Below are 18,982 nucleotides of genomic sequence, written 5' to 3'. Positions count from 1 at the left end.
CTGCTCGCACCTGCTGCCTCAGGGGAGGCTGGATTTCTGTGGTGTATCCTTTTGTACAGTGTGAGCTTTTCACGTGCGCATATATCACTTTTTCAATAAATGTAAACAAATTGCGCTAAGGACATTGTTTAAAGTGAAGCTGTATCCTGTAGGCGGTTCCTGAATGCAAAGGTAGGGGCGTCATCTGCTGAGACCTGGGTAGAGCTAAGTGTCCTCCTGTGGGGGAAAGGAGGCCGGCTTTATGACCTTCTCAACCTTCTTTAGGTCTTTCTTTTAAGCCATCTGTCCTTGGGTCTGGGCTGCTCCCTGAGGCAAGCTGCTGGCTCCCTGGGCCCCCCAGGGTTCTGTCTCCAGGGTCTGTACGAGACTCCTTTAGAAAGGTTAGAAATGGAATTTTTTTTTCCTGAAGCCCACAGGAGAGTCAATTTGCTTTCACAGAAAGCAACAAAAAGATCACTGTACTTGAGGTAAATAGGGCTTTTTCCACACATGGCAGCTCAGCCCAGTTGCCTTCAAGGCCATATTCATGTTAAGAATTAACCAGGCTTTGGAAAGTCAAAACTGAGCCATCAATGAGCACCTTTGTTACCTTCCACCTAAGCAGCTAAGACAACAACACAAGGGGCTTTGAAAGAGCCAAAAATACAGCCACAGTCCTGTGTGGAAATATGCCAGTTTTGAAACGAGTGCTGTTTTTTGGTTTTTTTCCATGAAGCCCAATTAGCCTGTATCAGTTTTTAATAATGAAGGCACACACACGTACAACGTTTTCTTTACATAAGGGGATGAAGGGAGGTGTAGCTGCTGTTGGCGATCTTTAGACTCACGATTTGCAGAGGTTAATTTGCTCAAAGTCCAGACCAAAGCTTATTTCTCACGTGAATGTGGCAGGTAAAGTGTGAGGCTGTTAGAAGACCCGAGGGAATGCTAAAAGCCAGATTGTAATGACTTACCAGAAAGAAAAGCATCCTGCATTTAAATCTGTGCGAATGAATTGACCCCTCATAACCTCAATCTCCTCAACCATGAAATGGAAATCATGAGGATACTTCCTTTATGAACCCGTTGAGAAGAGTAAATAACACAGTCCAGCTAAAGAGCTGCCCGATAATGAGATTGAGCCCCGGTAGCCATGATGATTGTTTGCCTGTGACGCGTCAGCCTGTGCTTGGCAGGAGCTACCATGGCCTGGCGAGGCCATCTTGATTATCCAGGCATTACAGATGAGGAAGGTGAGGTTTAGAGACGTTGCCCAAGGCCACACAACTGGCTGGTGGAGCAGGGATCTGAACTGAGGCTTGTTCCTTCCAAGCCCAGTCTTTCTGAAAGATCCACTTTGGGCCAATCCTGCCCTGCTGGGTCTGGGCCCCAGCTATGTGTGTCTCCTCCCCAGCTGTGTCCTAGATCTAGAACTGGCCTTGGAGATAAGTTCAGTGACAGAGAGATGAGAAAATCCAGGACCCGGGGGATTATTTGACTGAGTTCACCCCACAGGTTAGCAACCAACGCAAGCCAGTCCTTTGCTCTCTGGCCTTTTCCATCACAGCCTAATGCCTTATACTCTTGCAAGGACTGAGCCCTTGCTACCTGAAATGTAGAAAGGTTTCTGGGAAGGACAGTCTTCACCATAAGTGTCCTAGTCATCGCAGGGAAACCAATCAAGTGATGGGCAGCATTTCCTGGACTGGTGCTTAGTGAGAACATGTTCCATTCAGCTCCATCTTGAAGATTGGGGTGCTCGGGGTTGAAGAGCTGGGTAATTCAGAGCCCAGCATTTCTCTGGCCATCCTGGAGTTGGAGATGACCTCTGAACTCAGGGCTCCGCTCAGAGAGCTGAATCTTAAAAGCAGCCTAAGAAGTTGAAGTTAACTGAAGCTGGTGGTGTCTGGAAGCCATGGTGACCTCTATTCCAGGTCCTCCACTTCTGCTTTCCAGAAGATACACACCCAGCTCTTACACGAATTGGAGAGAAAGCCCCATGGTAGCACGGCAACTGGGCCAGCACAAAAAGCTGTGCTTAAAAAGAAAAGTTGTCCCCAAGTTGCTTTCCGAGAGCGATGCAATCTGATGTGACACAGTGCCTGAAGACTCAGTCTTCCCAAATGAAATCATGGAATTGTGGGGCTGGAACAGTGGTGTGAAGCGGAACAACAGCAGGTTAAAAATTTACTTTGGAGAAAGCCCAGCAGATGACGCAGATTTCCAGAGCGAAATCTTTTCCTGGTGTGTTCATGAAGCTCACAGCCAAGGGTGTTAAGTTTGAATTCTCAGAGTTTGAATTAAGACTAAATAAAGTCTGTCATACACACGTATTAACCCGCGTGCTCTCACTCCGACACACACACTTGCACATTTTAATTTGGAGTAGGGTTAGGGTTGGCTGGGTGGATGAGGCATCCTGGCAGAAACTGATACACAATTTCAGACAGGCTAAAAGATCTTGTGGGAAATGACTCTGCTGCTGGACTTGACTCTGGGCATGACTCTGCTGCTTACTTGTCCTGTGTGGCCTCAGCTAAGGTTATCCATTCAGTCTACAGGTTCCCTAGGCTGTTTGAATGACAGATCTGTTTACCCTGCCTCATCTTTTCCTCCCACAGATACCATTTCAGCTTCTCTAGGGTGTTGATGCCTCATCTTTTAAAATAAAATGGTGAGGAGCACCTAGCTGGCTCAGTCGGTTAAGTGTCTGCCTTGGGTTCAGGTCACGATCTCAGGATCGTGGGATGGAGCCCTCTGAGTGAGCAGGGAGTTTGCTTCCCACTCTGCCCCTCCCCCCACTCTTGCTTTCTCTTTCTCTTTCTCAAATAAATGAATAAAATCTTTAATAAATAAAAAATTAATTAATTAAAGTAAATCAATGTTATGAAAGCAGAGTTCACAAATTCTAGTGCCTGGAGAGATCTGATAGAATCATAAATGAGAGAGGGGAATGGTGGGGACTTTGCAAACTAGCGAGCTCAGACCAGGTTCTAAGGAGGTAGATGCCATTCTGTTCCCATCAAATTTATCCTGTGGTAGTGCCTGGCTGGCTCAGTCGGCAGACCATGTGACTCTTGATCTTGGAGTTGTAAGTTTAAGCCTCGTGTCAGGTGTACAGATTACTTAAAAATAAAATCTTTTTTTTTTAAGATTTTATTTACTTATTTGACAGAGAGAGAAAGAGATCACAAGTAGGCAGAGAGGCAGGCAGAGAGCGGGGAGAGGAAGCAGGCTCCTTGCTGAGCAGAGAGAGTCTGATTCAGGGCTCCATCCCAGGACCCTGAGATCATGACCTGAGCTGAAGGCAGAGGCTTAACCCACTGAGCCACCCAGGCATCCCTTAAAAATAAAATCTTTTTTTTTTAAGATTTTTTAAAAAAATTATTTGACAGAGATTACAAGTAGGCAGAGAGGCAGGCAGATAGAGAGGAGAAAGCAGGCTCCCTGCCAAGCAGAGAGCCCAATGAGGGGCTTGATCCCAGGATCCTGGGATCATGACCTGAGCTGAAGACAGAGGTTTTAACCCACTGAGCCACCCAGGTGCCCCCTTAAAAATAAAATCTTAAAAAAAAAAAATTACCCTGTGGGATTGATCTTCCACTTTTTAAAAAGAAACTGAGAATCTAGATATTTACAGGAAATATCTTGATTTTTTAATATTAAGCTACAAATTTTTTAAAAATTAAGTAAAAAGAAATAATTTTAAATGTATGCAGCCAAATTGGTTTGTCTATTGGCTGGAATTGACCTTCTAGCTATCAATTTATACAATCTCAATTAGATATTAAGGTTATTTTCAGGTCTAATTGTCTGCAATTCTAAACATTTGGTGGGTGAATCCTTGAGAGGTTAGCTTTGACCTTTTGGGGACTCTTTCCTTATCTGTGGGATGAGGATATTAACTCTTCCTTAGTCAATCCCACCAGGTTATTATGAAACTCTAGCAAGATATTAAAAATGCCGGGCGCCTGGGTGGCTCAGTGGGTTAAAGCCTCTGCCTTCAGCTCAGGTCATGATCCCAGGGTCCTGGGATCGAGCCCCGCATCGGGCTCTCTGCTCAGCAGGGAGCCTGCTTCCCTTCCTCTCTCTCTGGCTGCCTCTCTGCCTACCTGTGATCTCTGTCTGTCAAATAAATAAATAAAATCTTTAAAAAAAAGATATTAAAAATGCCTTATAAATTACAAGGCGTGGCAATTAGGAACAATTATCAGACCTTCAAGGGAAATGACCCAACCCAGAGAAGATAAGTAACTAAGTGAAAAAGAAATGTCAGCAAGGTCTACAGTGCCTTACATTTGCATTTCAATAAACATTAGATCATACAGGCCAGACAGAGACGTACCCTTCCATCTGGAGTCCTGGGACCAGAATATGGCGGAGCCTCCCCCATCAGCACAGGCCAGACATCAAAAAATTCCTAGGAATGAGAAAGACAATAATTACATGTCTTGAAAACAGGTCAAAGAAAGGAGATTAAGGAAAGAAGACCCACCCATATGAATCATCTATCACTGAAATTTGGAAGGTGGTAAGAGCTCACTGAAAACTAAGCTTGGAAGGGAGGCAAAAAGTTCATTAGCCTTAGAGGATGTTGTTAGAGGATGTTGACCATGTCTGTGCTTCAAGACATTGATGAACTAAGCCTGTCTAATCATTCAGCAATAAACAGGAGCTGAGTTGGAGTCCCCTCACACTCCCCAGGCTGTAGGAGCGGATATGAGAAGGAAACTGGGCTCTCTATGTCTAAAAAATTGACCTTAAGGACATGCTAAGCATGTGACTGAAGGTTTAGCTAAAACGATGTCCTCTGCAGCATCATTTACAGTAGTGAAAAGTTAGGACAACCTAAGTGTCCAGTTAAGAGGGGACTTACTAGACAATTATGGTACGTCTATTAACGATAATGCTATAGACGTCTAGATGTGGATTAAAAAGATGTCCTTGCCTCACTGATGAGTGAAAAAATGTGAGGTGACAAAAAATATAGATCATGTAACCACAATGCTTAACTATGTACATAAAAAATGCTCTCACTCTTAATCTCACAAAACAAACTGAGGGTTGCCGGGGGGAGGGGGGTAGGGAGAGGGTGGTGGGGTTATGGACTTTGGGGAGGGTATGTGCTATGGTGAGTGCTGTGAAGTGTGTAAACCTGGCGCTTCACAGACCTGTACCCCTGGGGCTAATAATACATTATATGTTAAAAAAAAAAAAGAAATGAATTTATACTCATTAAAAAAAAAGAAAATGCTCTCAAAGAATTCACAACAAAGCATCAACAACTGGTTTTCTCTGGGTAATTGCAGTGAGACTCTATTTAGCAATTTTTCTGTAATCAAATTAACTGCTTTTGGAATCAGGGGAAAAAAATATCTTGCTTAAATAAGAAAAAAAAATAATAGTGCCAAATATGGACCTGGGCTCCAACAAGAAAGGATGACACCCATGAAACAACTTTTAAAGATACAGGCAGGGAAGAGAGAAGGAGCCAGCCTCGGAAGTGGAAACTCGCTGGGACACCGCATGAGCTCTTCCCTGCCGTTTGTCTACTGGTTTCCTGGGGCCTGGCAGAGGAGGCCTCCTTCCTTCACTGCCCTCTCTGTTCATGCATCTGTTGCTACTTAGGGACCATGATCCACTCGTGTGGGGTCATTGTGGGTAGGATGCTAAGCCCTTCTGCTCTTGGCCTTGTTCTCCTTTGAACAGGATGGGTTACCTATTCCGTCACGCAGAGCACAAGCAGAAGAAAGTCCACATGAAATTCAAACTCCATGTCCTTAAGCTTCTGCCCAGTTGTACTCTTTATCTTGACTACACAACAGGAAGAAATTCAGTTATGGGGAAATGGGCATAGGGAGCCTACCTGAGCCCCGAAGCATGTTTGCTACTAGACACGCAGAGACGGATAAGGCAGAGTTCACACCCTGGGGCATCTTACTGCCCCTTGTAGAAAATAATCAAGTACTCAAATAACAATAGGTAGACAGGGTGTGAACCAAACAGTAATGGAAAAAGAACACAAATGTTAGAGGAGCCCAGAAGAAAGACAGATACATCAGGCTGATGCCCTCTGTGTCAAACACTGAGTGGCCTTGAAGAGTGTCCCAGAGAGAAGCAGTGGGCTGGGTGGACAGTGGGGCACATTTACACTTGCTTTCCTCACTCTCAATCTCTCTCTCTCTCTTTCTTCTTTCTTCTATTTTTTAAACAGCTTTATTGACAGGTAATTCACATGCCATATAATTCACCCAGTTAAAATGTACAATTCTGTGGTTTTATTGACTTCTTTCATCATGTTAATTGCTCAGATAAGAGCTTAGCTATCTGTGGGGGTGGGGGGCTGGTCATTAGAATGATTGTGTGCAGACCAGCCCACTTCTAATTGCTAGATTGTTCCGTCTTTTGGGGGTGACTAAGGCAGCATATTCTTGTTTAAATATGACTATCCTTTTTAGAGGGAGTTCAGAAGAAACACAACCACACACGGCAGCCTGCACCTGGGGTCAGATCCTTTCAGGTGTGAACTGGGCACTTTTTGAATTCAGCTACTCAGAAGTTCTTTCGATTAAGAAAGAACCATTCATTTGATATGATTTGTATGATATACACCTCTGTGTATATGTTCTATTCATTTGCTACTTCCTGAAGGTGTGTCAAAGGACTTATTGCTGGACCCCGTGATATTTGGCAAAATATTTGGTTCAGAAGTATGCAAAATTCAAATGGATATCTGCACTAAAATCAGAGATTCCCTAAAATCAGTCGATACCCTACTTGCACCAAAATCACATACAAAACTATTTTAAAAGGAAAAATTAGAATAATATAACTATGAGTATATGGAAACGTGATATAAAATAAAATAACATATCAAAATCATGGCATTTTAAAACAGTGAAAAGGTAGACTATTCTTTAACTGGAGAAAAATGAGTGAGGGACAAAATTTATCCCACCTCAAACCATACACATTCATAATTTCAAGATGAATGAAAGATTAAAATTAGAGCACATCAGATTATTTCAAATTCTCTTTATAATATTAAGGTTGGGGTTTAATATTAAATAAAATCTAAAACTTGAGTGTCCAATATATATGGACACTTGATTGATGATAGAGGTATGTTAGGGAAAGATGATATTTTCAATAGGACAGTGGAGAAAGAATGATCTTTTCAGCAAATGGTGTTGGGTCAATTGGATATCCAGATGGAAAAAAGTTAATATTGAGCTCACACTGTACATTTAAAAATTTCCAGGTAGATTATAGAGTTACATGTGAAAGTTAAAATAATGAAATTTTAGAGTTAACATAGATGAATATCTTTATTACCTTGGAGCCAGGAAAGAGTTCTTAAATAGGACAAAAAAATCAATAACCATTAAAAAAAGATTGATAAATTGAACTACATTATAATTTAGAATTTACATTCACTGAAACATACTATTAAAAGAATGAAAGTACAGGGTGGGAGAAGGTATTTGCAATGTGTGTTATTCACAGGGAACCCCTATCTAGAATGTATAAACAATGCCTATAAATCCTAAAATTTAAAAAGACAACATAATTTTTGAAAATGGAGAAGAACCTTGAATAGGTACTTCTTCTGAAGATATCCACCTGGTCAATAAATGAGAAAAAATGTTCAACCTCATCAGTCATTAGGGGAATTCATATTAATACCCAATGAGATAACACAACATGCCCACCAGTATGGCTAAGATTAATAAGACTGGCAATACCAAGTATTTTAAGGAAACCCTCATACATTGCTAGTGGGAGTATAAAATCATTTTGAAAATCAGATGGGCAGTATCTATTAAAACCAATATCCAGAAATTCTACACCTAGGTCAACATCTAACAGAAATGGGTACAATTGTGTACCAATAGATATGTACTGTAGTGTTCATAATAGCAATATTCATAATAGTCCAAACGTCCACCAACAGTAGAATGAATAAATCCTTTGAAGATTATTTATATAATGGAACATTCCATAAGAATGAAGATGAATGAACTAATGCTCTGTGGAGCAATGAAGATGGATCTTACAACCAAAATATTGAACAAAGGGAACTAGATACGAAAGAGTATATATTTGCATGATTCTGTTTATAGGAACTTTAAAGATAGGCAAAATTAACATGGCATTAAACGTGAGGGATAAAGAAATTCTATATAGGGTGCAAACTAGAAAAAAAAAGTTGCCAACTTCAGGAATTCTCAGAAAATGCCCTGGAAGAAGGCCGTAAACCCTCTCCACAGTTTGTCAAGCCTATGGCCCACCTGGGACTTCCCTAACGAAGTTGTTAGGGTCATAGTGGTCACTTTCAGGGAGGAGAGAATGGAAGTGAATGGGATGGGGTAAGCAAGGAGCTTCTGAGGTGTTAGTAAGGTTCTATCTCTTAATCTTGGTGGTGGTAACGTGGAGATGTTCACTCTGTACAACTGACGGACTTATTCATCTGCAGTTAGTGCTCACCTCTGTGTATATGTTCTATTTCAACATAAAGGCTTATTAAAAAGAATCCACATGTACTGATATGGAGAGATATTCACAAAATAGTAAGTAAAAAAAAAAAAAGCAGACTATCAGAAAATGTGGCCTTGCATTTATTAAACAGTGCCTTAGAAGATTCTGATTCAAGTCTGGGAGCCTCTGGACTAGACCCAAGGTCTCTTCCAACTCCAGATTCTGCAATTCTTTAATCACTAAACCAAATATTTGGAGGGTCTGCTTTGGTCAGCGCACCACACTCAGCACCAGGCCCTGCAAAATGACAGGAATCCTGGATCTTGGCTCTTTGGGATAAGAAATCACAAACCTAGGTAACTCTGGAACTCTAGTCCAAGGCTGAGAATGATGAGTTGAGAGAAGCAGAGACAGGTAGAGAAAGAAAAATGGGGAATTGGTTGGGGAAAACCTGGCTGAAAAATACTGCACGGGGCCGTAACGGTCTCTGCATCTTTAGCCTCTGCAGCTTTGCCCCCAGATCCAAACATCTGCCTCCACTTTAATTGCCCATGGGCCGTGGGCTTGACAGACCATTGCAAAGTTTTATGCCCACCTTTGAGTTCATTTTCTGAGAATTCCTGAAGTTGGCAACTTTGTTCTTTCTGGCTTGCACCCTACCTAGAAACTCTTTATCGTTTTCCTTCACCACCTCATCAAGCCTTCTCACATATGCTTTCTTTTCCCATGGACCGGGGAAGACCAGGTTGTTTTCACTCACTGGTGCCCTAGATCGACCTTTCCACTTTAAAAGTTGGTACTACATTCTTCAGGGTGGAAGACCTGTAAAGACCTTCTCGCAACCAGCCACATCCTCCCAGCCTGTTCCCTGTGAACTAAATGTGCGACATAAGTTGGGCTCTGCTGTATATTTAACCTGTTCTTGGAGATGTCTATTTCTGAAGCCTTCTCACCTTCTGCTTGGTCATGTCTAAGAGCCCCACGGAATATCTGTCGCAATTGAGGAAGGCTCGGACCGTGTACAGGGCTTTGTGGAACTGCCTCTCGATGTCCGTGAGCTCTTCGAAGACTTTGCTCCCAGACCACAGCAGTATCTTAACAAAACACAAAAACAGAGTCAAAGTTTGTGAGGCACAAAGCAGCGGCTAGCAATAACCCAGGAACAGAGACAGGATAATTATCCCCATTTTATAGATGGAGAAACTGAGGCCCAGAGAGCTGAAGTAACTGACCAGCTTATATTGGGTCCTATTCTTTCTGTTTTTTTCATTTCATAGATTGTTAATAAGAATAATAATAACAAACATGGATCGAACACAAGTGCGTTATCTCATTTACTACTGACAATAATCTTCTGAGGGTGGAACGCATCAATATTAGCCCTACTTTTCAAATGGGGGAGACTGAAGCTCAGACAGGGAAAGTGTCTTCGAGTTGGTAAGTGACTTAACAACTTCATTTAGGTTGCTTGACTTGAAAACTGTGCATATAATCACTCTGGGATACAGCTCTACAAACATTGGCTACCTCATTAACACTTCAGATGCTGGGCAGAAATTCTGTGATGGTTCAGGCACTTTTATCAGCCACTGCCTTTCCAGGCTGACCACAACGATGCATCAGCAAAAAGACTTGTCCAGCCCATTCCCCTGAGCCAAGCCCCTTACCTGACCACGCCGAGTCTCACAGTTGTGCAGGTAGCTCAGGTGGTACACCTTCATAATTAGATTTGCAAAATTGAGGTACTTGAGAAGAATCTGGAAATCAAATAGCATGAGGGGAAATTGATGAGAAAGGGAAATCCCTCCTCTGGCCACTTCTACCATCAGCAAATATTTGAATATTTTAAAAGCATCAGAGGCGATTTGAGCAAAAGGATCATGGAATGTTGACTCATAAAATGTTGCACCGTAAGAGAGCAAAACTCGCAGAACACAGAATGTCAATGTTCATGAGCTATATTAATGAAAAACTGTTACTGTTCATTGAGTTTGCAGTCCCCATGATAAGTCATTTAGGTATGTTATCTCATCTGATCATTGCAGGTAACCCCAAGAGGTGGATACTGTAAAATTAGGCCTGTTTTATGGATAAGAAAACTGAGGCTTAGAAGTGCCTGGCTGGCTTAGTTGGCACAGCATCTGACTCTTGATCTCAGAGTCCTGAGTTCAAGCCCCATGTTGGGTATGGAGCCTGCTTAAAAACAAAAACAAACAAACAAAAACCCTGAGGTTTAAAGAAATTAGGTAACTTGCCCAAGTCAAACAGGTAGGTATTAGCAGTCAGGACAATTATCCCTGTACTCCTGGCTCCAGAGCCCAACACCCTAACCATTACCCTGTCCTGTCTGCCTTGGAGAGCATCACATTAATCCTATCTGACAGATGGGGAGACCAAGGCCAGGCCAAGTAACAAGTTTCGGGGAAATTCTCGAGCTGGGTCACCTGCTAGCATGACCACCCCGGCAGTTTCTAAAGCATTCTTACCTCCTCATCTGTCTTGGTGAAGTGGGGCCCGTCTACTTTATTCACAGCCATGATTACGGCCACCGTGTCCTTCCCATTCATTATGGGGGAAGCCAAGATGTTCTTGGTCTTGTACTCCGTGAGCGTGTCCACGAAGTCACAGAAATGCTCATCCTGAAGGGAGACAGAGACAGGCATGGGTAGGGCAGAGGAAGAGCAAAGATAGTAAAACAGCCGAGAACCCCATGTGCCCATGGTAGGAGGTGGGAGGAGGGGACTTGCTATTATTATGTTGAGAAGAAAACGAGACATTTCCATCTACTTCCATTCAGCCAGAGCAGGGCAGTCAGGGATGATTTCTGCCCTGGAAGCCTCCAAACACCTGTAGGAGAAAGTCTGAGATACAACTTAGTAAGGGTCTGTGGAAGAGATGTGAGCAAAGCTCGTGGGGGCCTAAGGATGGGGGAACCGCCTTTGCCTGGGGACAGGGCTTTGGGGAAGGCTCCCTTGAGGTGATGGCAGTTAAGCCCCAAATAGAAACTTGAGTGAGGAAGAGACTTTAATGAGTATAATGATCACACCTGCTAGCAGGCATCACGGGTGGCGCTTTGCTTACATCAACTCACTTTCATCCTATGAGACGGGGACCGCTAGTAGCCCATTCTCTTTAAAGGGAAACTGAGACTCCAGAGGTGAATGTGACTTGCTACGTGTGTGTGTGTGTGTGTGTGGGAACATGCCTGCGCAAACACGTGGGTGTGTGCTGCCTGTACCCTTTGCTGCCTTTAAGGGAAGCCTCAGTTAAGGGTAGACCTGGGTTCTGGTCATTGAACAAAAGAATTTGGTACTTCCAGCTTTTTGAGCAATTCAGTTCTAACACCACACAGCCAGTCCAATGGATATCCCTCTCCCACAGGTCTTAATGGAAGCCCCATTGTGTGTCAGGCTTTATGCTGAGCGCTAGGGATCCAAGGGAGACTAAGGTTCATGCCAGCTCACAGACAAATCAGTAAGGGTAATACAGGTCCTAGGGCTTGGCTCAAAGCTGTGGGAGTACAGAGGAGTACACATCCCAACCCCCCACCCCTAAAGCAGCCTGGGAGACCAGAACAGGGTAGAAAGACGAGACAGAGCCCGAATTGTCTTAAATCCAAAATAATCCACCTTTCTGTTTCTTGGTAGCACTATGAGTTTTCCCAACCATCAGCATTGCTTGGCATACAAGCCAGCCCAGATACGCACAGTTCGTGCTGTTCTGAGAAAGGAAGTGTATTTCATAGAGCTGATTCCCACGGCTTTTCTAGAGTTGAATGTGCAGAACCTTTCCCAAAATAGAGAAATTCAGAGTGTGATGTTCTGCATCTATGGATTTCTTCCAGGTGAAGTGGGATTAGACAGGTGACAGCACTGTTGTCGGTGAAATGGTCTCAAACCAGGTGAAGGGTACAGGAATTAAGAGAAGCCTGTAGGGCTCTACTTGAATTAGCATCAAAGGATTAAGCAAAATCTCTAAAGAGGCATTAGTCATGAAGGGTTTTCCATGTCCTTCTCTAAGGGCACCGATAAATCCCTAAACACAGGCCTGGAGAGGAGGGGCATGCTTGGATTCATTTCACGAAGAAGCCATTCTGTCTTGCAATACTCACTTCTATCAGGGAAAACAATGCTTGGCCCTTATTTGCATCTGAAGCAGATGTTACTAAATCCATCAGAACCCTCTTTCAGGGTTCTGAGAGCCCCAGAACTCTCTCACAAATAATATAGCTGTCAACTGACTGGCATTCGAACAATCATTGCCATCCTTATATTTTCAGCATAGAAAGTGTTCTCTACACCCGTGTCACAGAACCTCAGATTATCAGAAGCAGAGGGGGCCTTAGATGCCATTTAGCTCAAACTGCTTATTTTTAAGTGCTGGGAATCAGATGTCCCGCTTAGGGAAAGCCCAGAGTCATCCATTCATCCAGTGAGCATTCATGGAGTGCCTTTATGTCAGGCACTGTTCTAGACCCTGAAGCTGCGGCCGTGAAAAAGGGGGGTGTCTCTGCAGAGGTGATGCTGAGAGTCAAGGTTCCAGGGAAGCCAGGTGGGTGAAACACATTCCAAGCAGAGAACAGAGAGTGCAAAGGCCAGGAGGAGGCCATGAGTTGGCCCATCTGAGAAACCGAAAGAAGACAAGGGTAGCTGAAGCACAGTGAGGGAGAGGGAGACAGGAGGGCAAGGAAGTCCTACAGGTGGGCAGAAGCCCCACCTGGCTGAGCCTTGGAGGCCACTGTGAACAGGTTAGATTCTATTCCAGTGCAATACAAGACAGCTTCTCATTCTCAGAAATCCCAATTCCTCTTTTCAAACCTTTATGGGGCCAAGCTCTGCTGTGTCCCAGGGTGAGATTTACTGTTTATGGGGCAGTAAGGATATACACAGCCCTGAGCCTGATGATTTAATCTGTTAACTCATTAACTCTCACAGCGGCCCTGTCCCATAAAACTGTCACCTTCCCTGTTCTATAGACAACTCCCTCACTGGCAAGTGGGACAGCCAGTACTGGTTTATATACAGATACACTGGTACCATGTACTGGTTTATATAATGATACACTGATTCATTCATTCATTCATTCATATTTACTGAACACAGACTCTGTGAGAAGCATTGGATATGCCAAGACCACTAAGAAAGAGGAGGTTGTCCTCACTGTGTCCTCCCAGGATAGTGGGAGCATCACGTAAAACATGAACCCACAATTCAAACCGTAACACGAAGGATGTCCCCACAGGATGGGTGAATGGGAGGGAGGGACTTGTTCTCTGAGGCTTCAGGGGGTCAATCAGTGCATTATCAGTAGTTGAAGATTCTCGTAGACTCCATTTGCCCTTTGGGTAAAATCAGAGTGTTGGACCGGGTCCTCCTTGAGGCTTCCTCCCAGTCTATCATGCTGGGCTCCAGGTCTCATACGCAGGGAAGGACAACAGCTGTGGGAGTCTCTGGAACGTGCTTTCACATTCAGTCTTTAGAAACGGGAATTGTCGTGTGTTGGAAAAACTCCCTGTTCTCCTTTCCTCTCACTCTAGTAACACACCCACGCCACTCTGACACAGATATGTTGGTGTTTCTCCCCCACTGACCAGCTCTCTGACACCAGCTGACTGCCCAACGATTTGGTTGAGTTCTGACACCATCTATCTGGAGTCAGAGTCAGACCCCTAGGCTAAGAGTTCAGTCCCACAAGACTGTCCCCACTTCAGATACCAATCACAAGTCCCACTTTGTCACCTATACTTCTGAGGGGCTGGCTAGAGCAGGGTCCCCAGACCCCCTCCTTGGGTTTGATAATTGGCCAGAGCAGCTCACAGAACTCAGGGAAATACTGACATTTACAGGTTTATTGTCTGATAAAGGACACAATTAAAAGATACAGATAAGCTGTCATGTGAAGAGATACAGAGGGTGAGATCCTAAAGGGTCTTGAGAGCAGGCACTTCCAGCCCCTAGAATTGAGGTGTGCCGCCCTCCTGGCATGTGCCTGAGCTCACCCATTGGGAACTCTCTGAGCCCTGTCCTTTTGGGGATTTCCACAGAAGCTTCCTCTCATCTGTATGATTATTAGCTCATGTCTAGCCCATCTCCTTTTATCAGAGAATGGGGAGGTGGGCTGAAAGTTCCAAGTTTCTAATCATGGCTTGATCTTTCTGGTGATTGGCTCCAACCAGGAGCCTACCAAAAGTCATCTCATAAGAACAAAAAACCATCTACCAGATAGGAAATTCCAAGGAATTTAGAAGTTCTAGGTCAGAAACTCCTATCACTTAGGAAATTATAAGAGTCTTAGGAGTTCTGTGTCAAGAGTCAGGACAAAGACCAAATAAATATTTCTTTTTATAAATCACAATATCACAGCCAACTGGGCAAGGGTCATCATTTATTAATTCATGCAATGATCTGTAATGAGTACCCACTCTGTCCCAGGCACTGGACTAGGTGCTGGGGACCAGTGGCAAATAAACCAGACAGGAACAGGAAGGCCTTGTGGGCTTTCCTAAGGAGAAAAGATAAATAATAAAACACACACAAATATTGAAGGGCTAGTAGGGTTGCCAGATTTAGCAAACAAACACAAGATGCCCAGTTAAACTTGAATTCCAAGTAAATAAACACTTTTTAAAGTACAAGTATATCCTAAATATTACATGGGACATACTTATACTAAAATATAGTTCTTTGTTAGGGTGCCTGGGTGGCTCAGTGGATTAAAGCCTCTCCCTTCGGCTCAGGTCATGATCTCAGGATCCTGGGATCAAGCCCTACATCGGGCTATCTGCTCAGCAGGGAGCCTGCTTCCTCCTTTCTGTCTCTCTGCCTGCCTCTCTGCCTACTTGTGATCTCTATCTGTCAAATAAATAAATAAAATCTTTAAAAATATATATATATAGTTCTTTGTTTACCTAAAACTCAAATTCTACTGGGAATCCTACATTTTATCTGGAAATTCTAATGGCAAGTCTTCCTGAGGCGATCCCAAGGTTGAACAAGAATTTGCTAGGACATGGGGAGTTACATTACAACCCTGGGAAACTTCTTCATTCATGGTTTCACATTTCAAAAGTCCTGTGATTGTGACCTTGGCCCAAGTGTTTTGAGGGTGCTGAAGGCTATCACTTGTTGATGGTGCAGGGTCAACCCAGGCCAAAGTCTATACCATCTTCCTCCTCCCCCACTCAGCCCCCAGTCACTATCCAGAGTCCTGAATAGAGCAAGATTCCTCAAGGAGGGAGCAAACACAGGCAAGTGCTGAGTACCAAGGCTTCCTGGTCTGGATGAACTTCACCCCCAGGCCAGAGTCACCTGCCAGGGAGACTGACCCAGGCTTGCAAGCTTCTAGAGAAGTGTAGGCATTCCTTTCAGATGAACTTCGGGTTTGAGCAGGAAATAGTGGGCGTTCCCTTAGCACGGGGGCTCAGCAAACTCTTAGACCAGGGAACGTCAGCATCAGAGCACCTGCCTACATTCTCAGTCCCTTAAAACCAGGATCGACAGAAACTCTTAGCACCTCTCTTCTGTTTTTCCCACCAACAGCCTCTAAACAGCAATCTCCATGAGGGCAGGACTGGATTCTTCTCCAAATCCTACACAGACCTGATACACAGCATCCATCCCTTAGTATAGATCCTTAACAGCAACAGAATAGTAATAATAACAGCAAGGAGCAGGAGCGGCCAATAGCCAGCCGCTACAATGTGCCAAGAACCTTGCTAGACGGGAAATAATTCTCTCCTTTGATCCTACAACAACACTACACAGGAGGAATTCTCGTCCCATTTTATAAATTAGGAAGTGAGGCCAGGCAGACTCAACAATATGCCGAGGCCACTATTCTTGGAAAGTCACAGAGTGGTGATTCACACCTGGATGTGACCTCAAAGCTTAACCTCTTCATTCTCTGCTGTATGATTTGAAATGACCACTGGGAAACAGCACCTAGTTCAATGCCCTCATTTCATAGATAAGGAGGAAGTACGGAATTAGCAGATTAGCGAAAAATGTGGGCACAAGGCCAGAGTGCCTGGGTTCAAATATCTGCTCTGTCACTTTCTGTCAGAGTGGCTCTGAGCAAGTTATTAACCTTTCTGGATTTTAGCTTCACCATCTGTGAAACAGGGATAATTAGTTATGTTATAGGACTGCAGCGATCCATGTGGGCTACCATTAAAGTCTGGAGAGAGTTGAAGGGAGAACAGACTCCAGTCTGGTTGAAAGCCCACTGGATGCAGAACTATTCCCCCCACCCTCGATGTCCAAGGGGAAACAGGGGAAAGATGAGCCCCCATGGGAGATCCAGCCCACTGGATTCCAGAGAAAGCCATCTCTCACAGAGGCCAAAGTCTGTGTTTCTCTTGCCTAGAAACCCAAGTCCAAAAGACAACCCGTTCGAATTCCTGCATTTGTGGATATGAAGTCCTGGCTCTGCCCTAATTTCCTGGTCACTTTGGACAAGCCCCTTCTCAAGCTCTCCTGACTCTAGGCTCCTCAGCCATTAAATAAGGCAGATGGATGAGAGAATTTCTGGAGCCTCCTCTCTCCCCTCTTAAGCTTATGACCCTTAATCTGAAATAAGGCCAGAGGTAAGGTGAGCACAGTGACAAAATGTCCAGGAACATACTGGAAATGCCTGAACAGAGGCTCCTGGTTTGGTCAGTGCTGCTGACCAGGCTTGGGCCCTGCTATCGTGGGGCAAACATTCTCTGGGGCAAGACAGGTGTTCAAGGAATTGAGTATAATTACCTGATGGTGAGTCTTTTATGCCAAGTGTTTACTGAGCTCCTGCTTTGTGTCAGATGTTTGCTGGGAGAAAGTGGAGATTAAGGCAGGCATAGATAAATGGTCCCTGGCCCCCCAGGCTTATTATGATAAATGGTTTAAGGAAGGAAATTGTAGCAGGGGGATCTGGGAGGGCCTCCCGGAAGAAGTGACCTGTAAATTGAGATCCAAAGGATAAGTAGGAGTTGGCCCCAGGGGCAGAGAACCATTGAGAGAACTGTATGAAGGGTTTTGTCCTGGTGATCAAAGAGGTCTTTATCAGAACTGCCAGTAGAATCCTATGGAATGCTGTATTCAGAGACAAGAGCCAGGTGCTTAACCAAGTGGTGTTACGAACATATCCAGGAATGAGACAGACTGCCATCATACCTCTTCTGGTGTAATGCACAAAGATAACCACAACCTCCCTTCTAGGATATTCTTGTTAGAAACGCACGACCTCGGATCTCATCAGGAAAACACAGACAAAGTCCAAATGGAGGGATATTTCTGCAAAGTATTTGGCCTGCCCCCTTCAAAAACATGAGCGTTTGGGAAAACAAGACAGACTGAGGAACTGTTTCAAATTTGAGGGGCTAAAGAGATAGAGTTATCTGGGTGTAATTGAAGTGACTGGCAAAAACTGAGTCTGGACTGTTCATGAGATAACAGTCCTGCATCAATGCTCCAATTCCTGAATTTGATCACTGTACAGTGGATACGCAGGAAATATCCTTGTTCTGGAAATATATAGCACATTGTCTGCTTTTGACTCCCAAATTGGTCAGAAAAAAATGGAGAGATAAAGCAGACGGGGCAAGGAACAAACAACTGGTGAATTTGGATGAAAGATATACAGTTGTTTGTACTATTCTTAAACTCTTCTGTTAGATGTGGGTTTTTTTTTTTCCAAATAAAATGTTCTAAGTAAAGTAAGTTAAGAGAAGTGCCAAATTGTCACCAGCCCAGGATTGATGGCCAGCAGCTCCCCACCCCACTTGCACCCTCCCCACCAAGACTCCAAGGAATAATGCCTCCCTGCCCCCCTTCTTATGGGGAAGAGGGTACCTCTTCTGTGTTGAGGACGTTGGCGATCTTTTTAGAGTGTGCAACGTGACCCACCACACCCATGTCCAGGGGGAACACAATCTCTGAGTCGGGCACCACCAGGCATTCCTCAAGAACTGCATCCTTGTGGACGTTGAAGAGGCGGGTGGCCAGCTCTGCGATGCCATTTCGGACTCTGTACATGAACAGGCTCATGCGGTCTGCCCGCAGGAGGAAGCACAGCTTTTTCATGACGTTGAAGATGCATCTCTCTGCCTGCAAATTCTCCTGGAAGTCACGCAGGAGGTCGAAGATGATTTCACTCTCCTCCACGCTGCTCAGCGAGTGGTAGTCGCTGAAGTCCACGTCTGCCTCCTTGGCCCCCAGCATGTCTGAGATGACCTTGGCCCGGTAGCGGAGGTTGTAGTACTGTTTGGCAAACCTGATGTTCGAGTCCAGGAACTTTTCCACCTGGTCTGCCGTCACCTCCCCCATGGCTGGAATCCCACTGGCTGCTTCCGTGGAGAGGCTCAAGCTGGCCTTCCAAGGGCAGGTTTATAGTTTGTGGCAAAATGGAGTCAGGAGGTGTGTCGTGCCAAGCTGGGCTTCTGTGGGTCTGGCTTGTGGATCTCGCTACTATGGCTGCAGAGTTGAGGGAGAGAGCTCGGGAGATTAAATCATTAATATTTCCCGAGAACAAGGATTATGAGAGGATCAGA

General features: G+C 44.4%; 1 protein-coding gene across 2 annotated transcripts in view; it reads right to left on the bottom strand.

Moving 5' to 3' along the window:
• The window catches only part of PDE6A (phosphodiesterase 6A), a gene marked incomplete at its 5' end in the record, with an annotated part of 56,946 nt that extends 38,188 nt beyond the window's left edge, over positions 1–18,758 (bottom strand). The window contains 5 exons of one of the 2 annotated variants that reach the window (XM_080804648.1): positions 4,325–4,399; positions 9,411–9,551; positions 10,125–10,214; positions 10,944–11,096; positions 18,285–18,758. In XM_080804648.1, coding sequence (XP_080660774.1) covers positions 4,325–4,399; positions 9,411–9,551; positions 10,125–10,214; positions 10,944–11,096; positions 18,285–18,758 — 933 coding nt within the window. The remainder of the gene's footprint in view (positions 1–4,324; positions 4,400–9,410; positions 9,552–10,124; positions 10,215–10,943; positions 11,097–18,284) is intronic. The other variant, XM_080804649.1, reaches the window with a different exon arrangement.
• Positions 18,759–18,982: the final 224 nt, after the last annotated feature.

Source organism: Martes martes (genome assembly GCF_963455335.1).
Source record: "Martes martes genome assembly, chromosome: 5".
NCBI classification, from domain to species: Eukaryota; Metazoa; Chordata; class Mammalia; order Carnivora; family Mustelidae; genus Martes; species Martes martes.
This window is presented reverse-complemented; position numbering and strand designations above follow the sequence as displayed.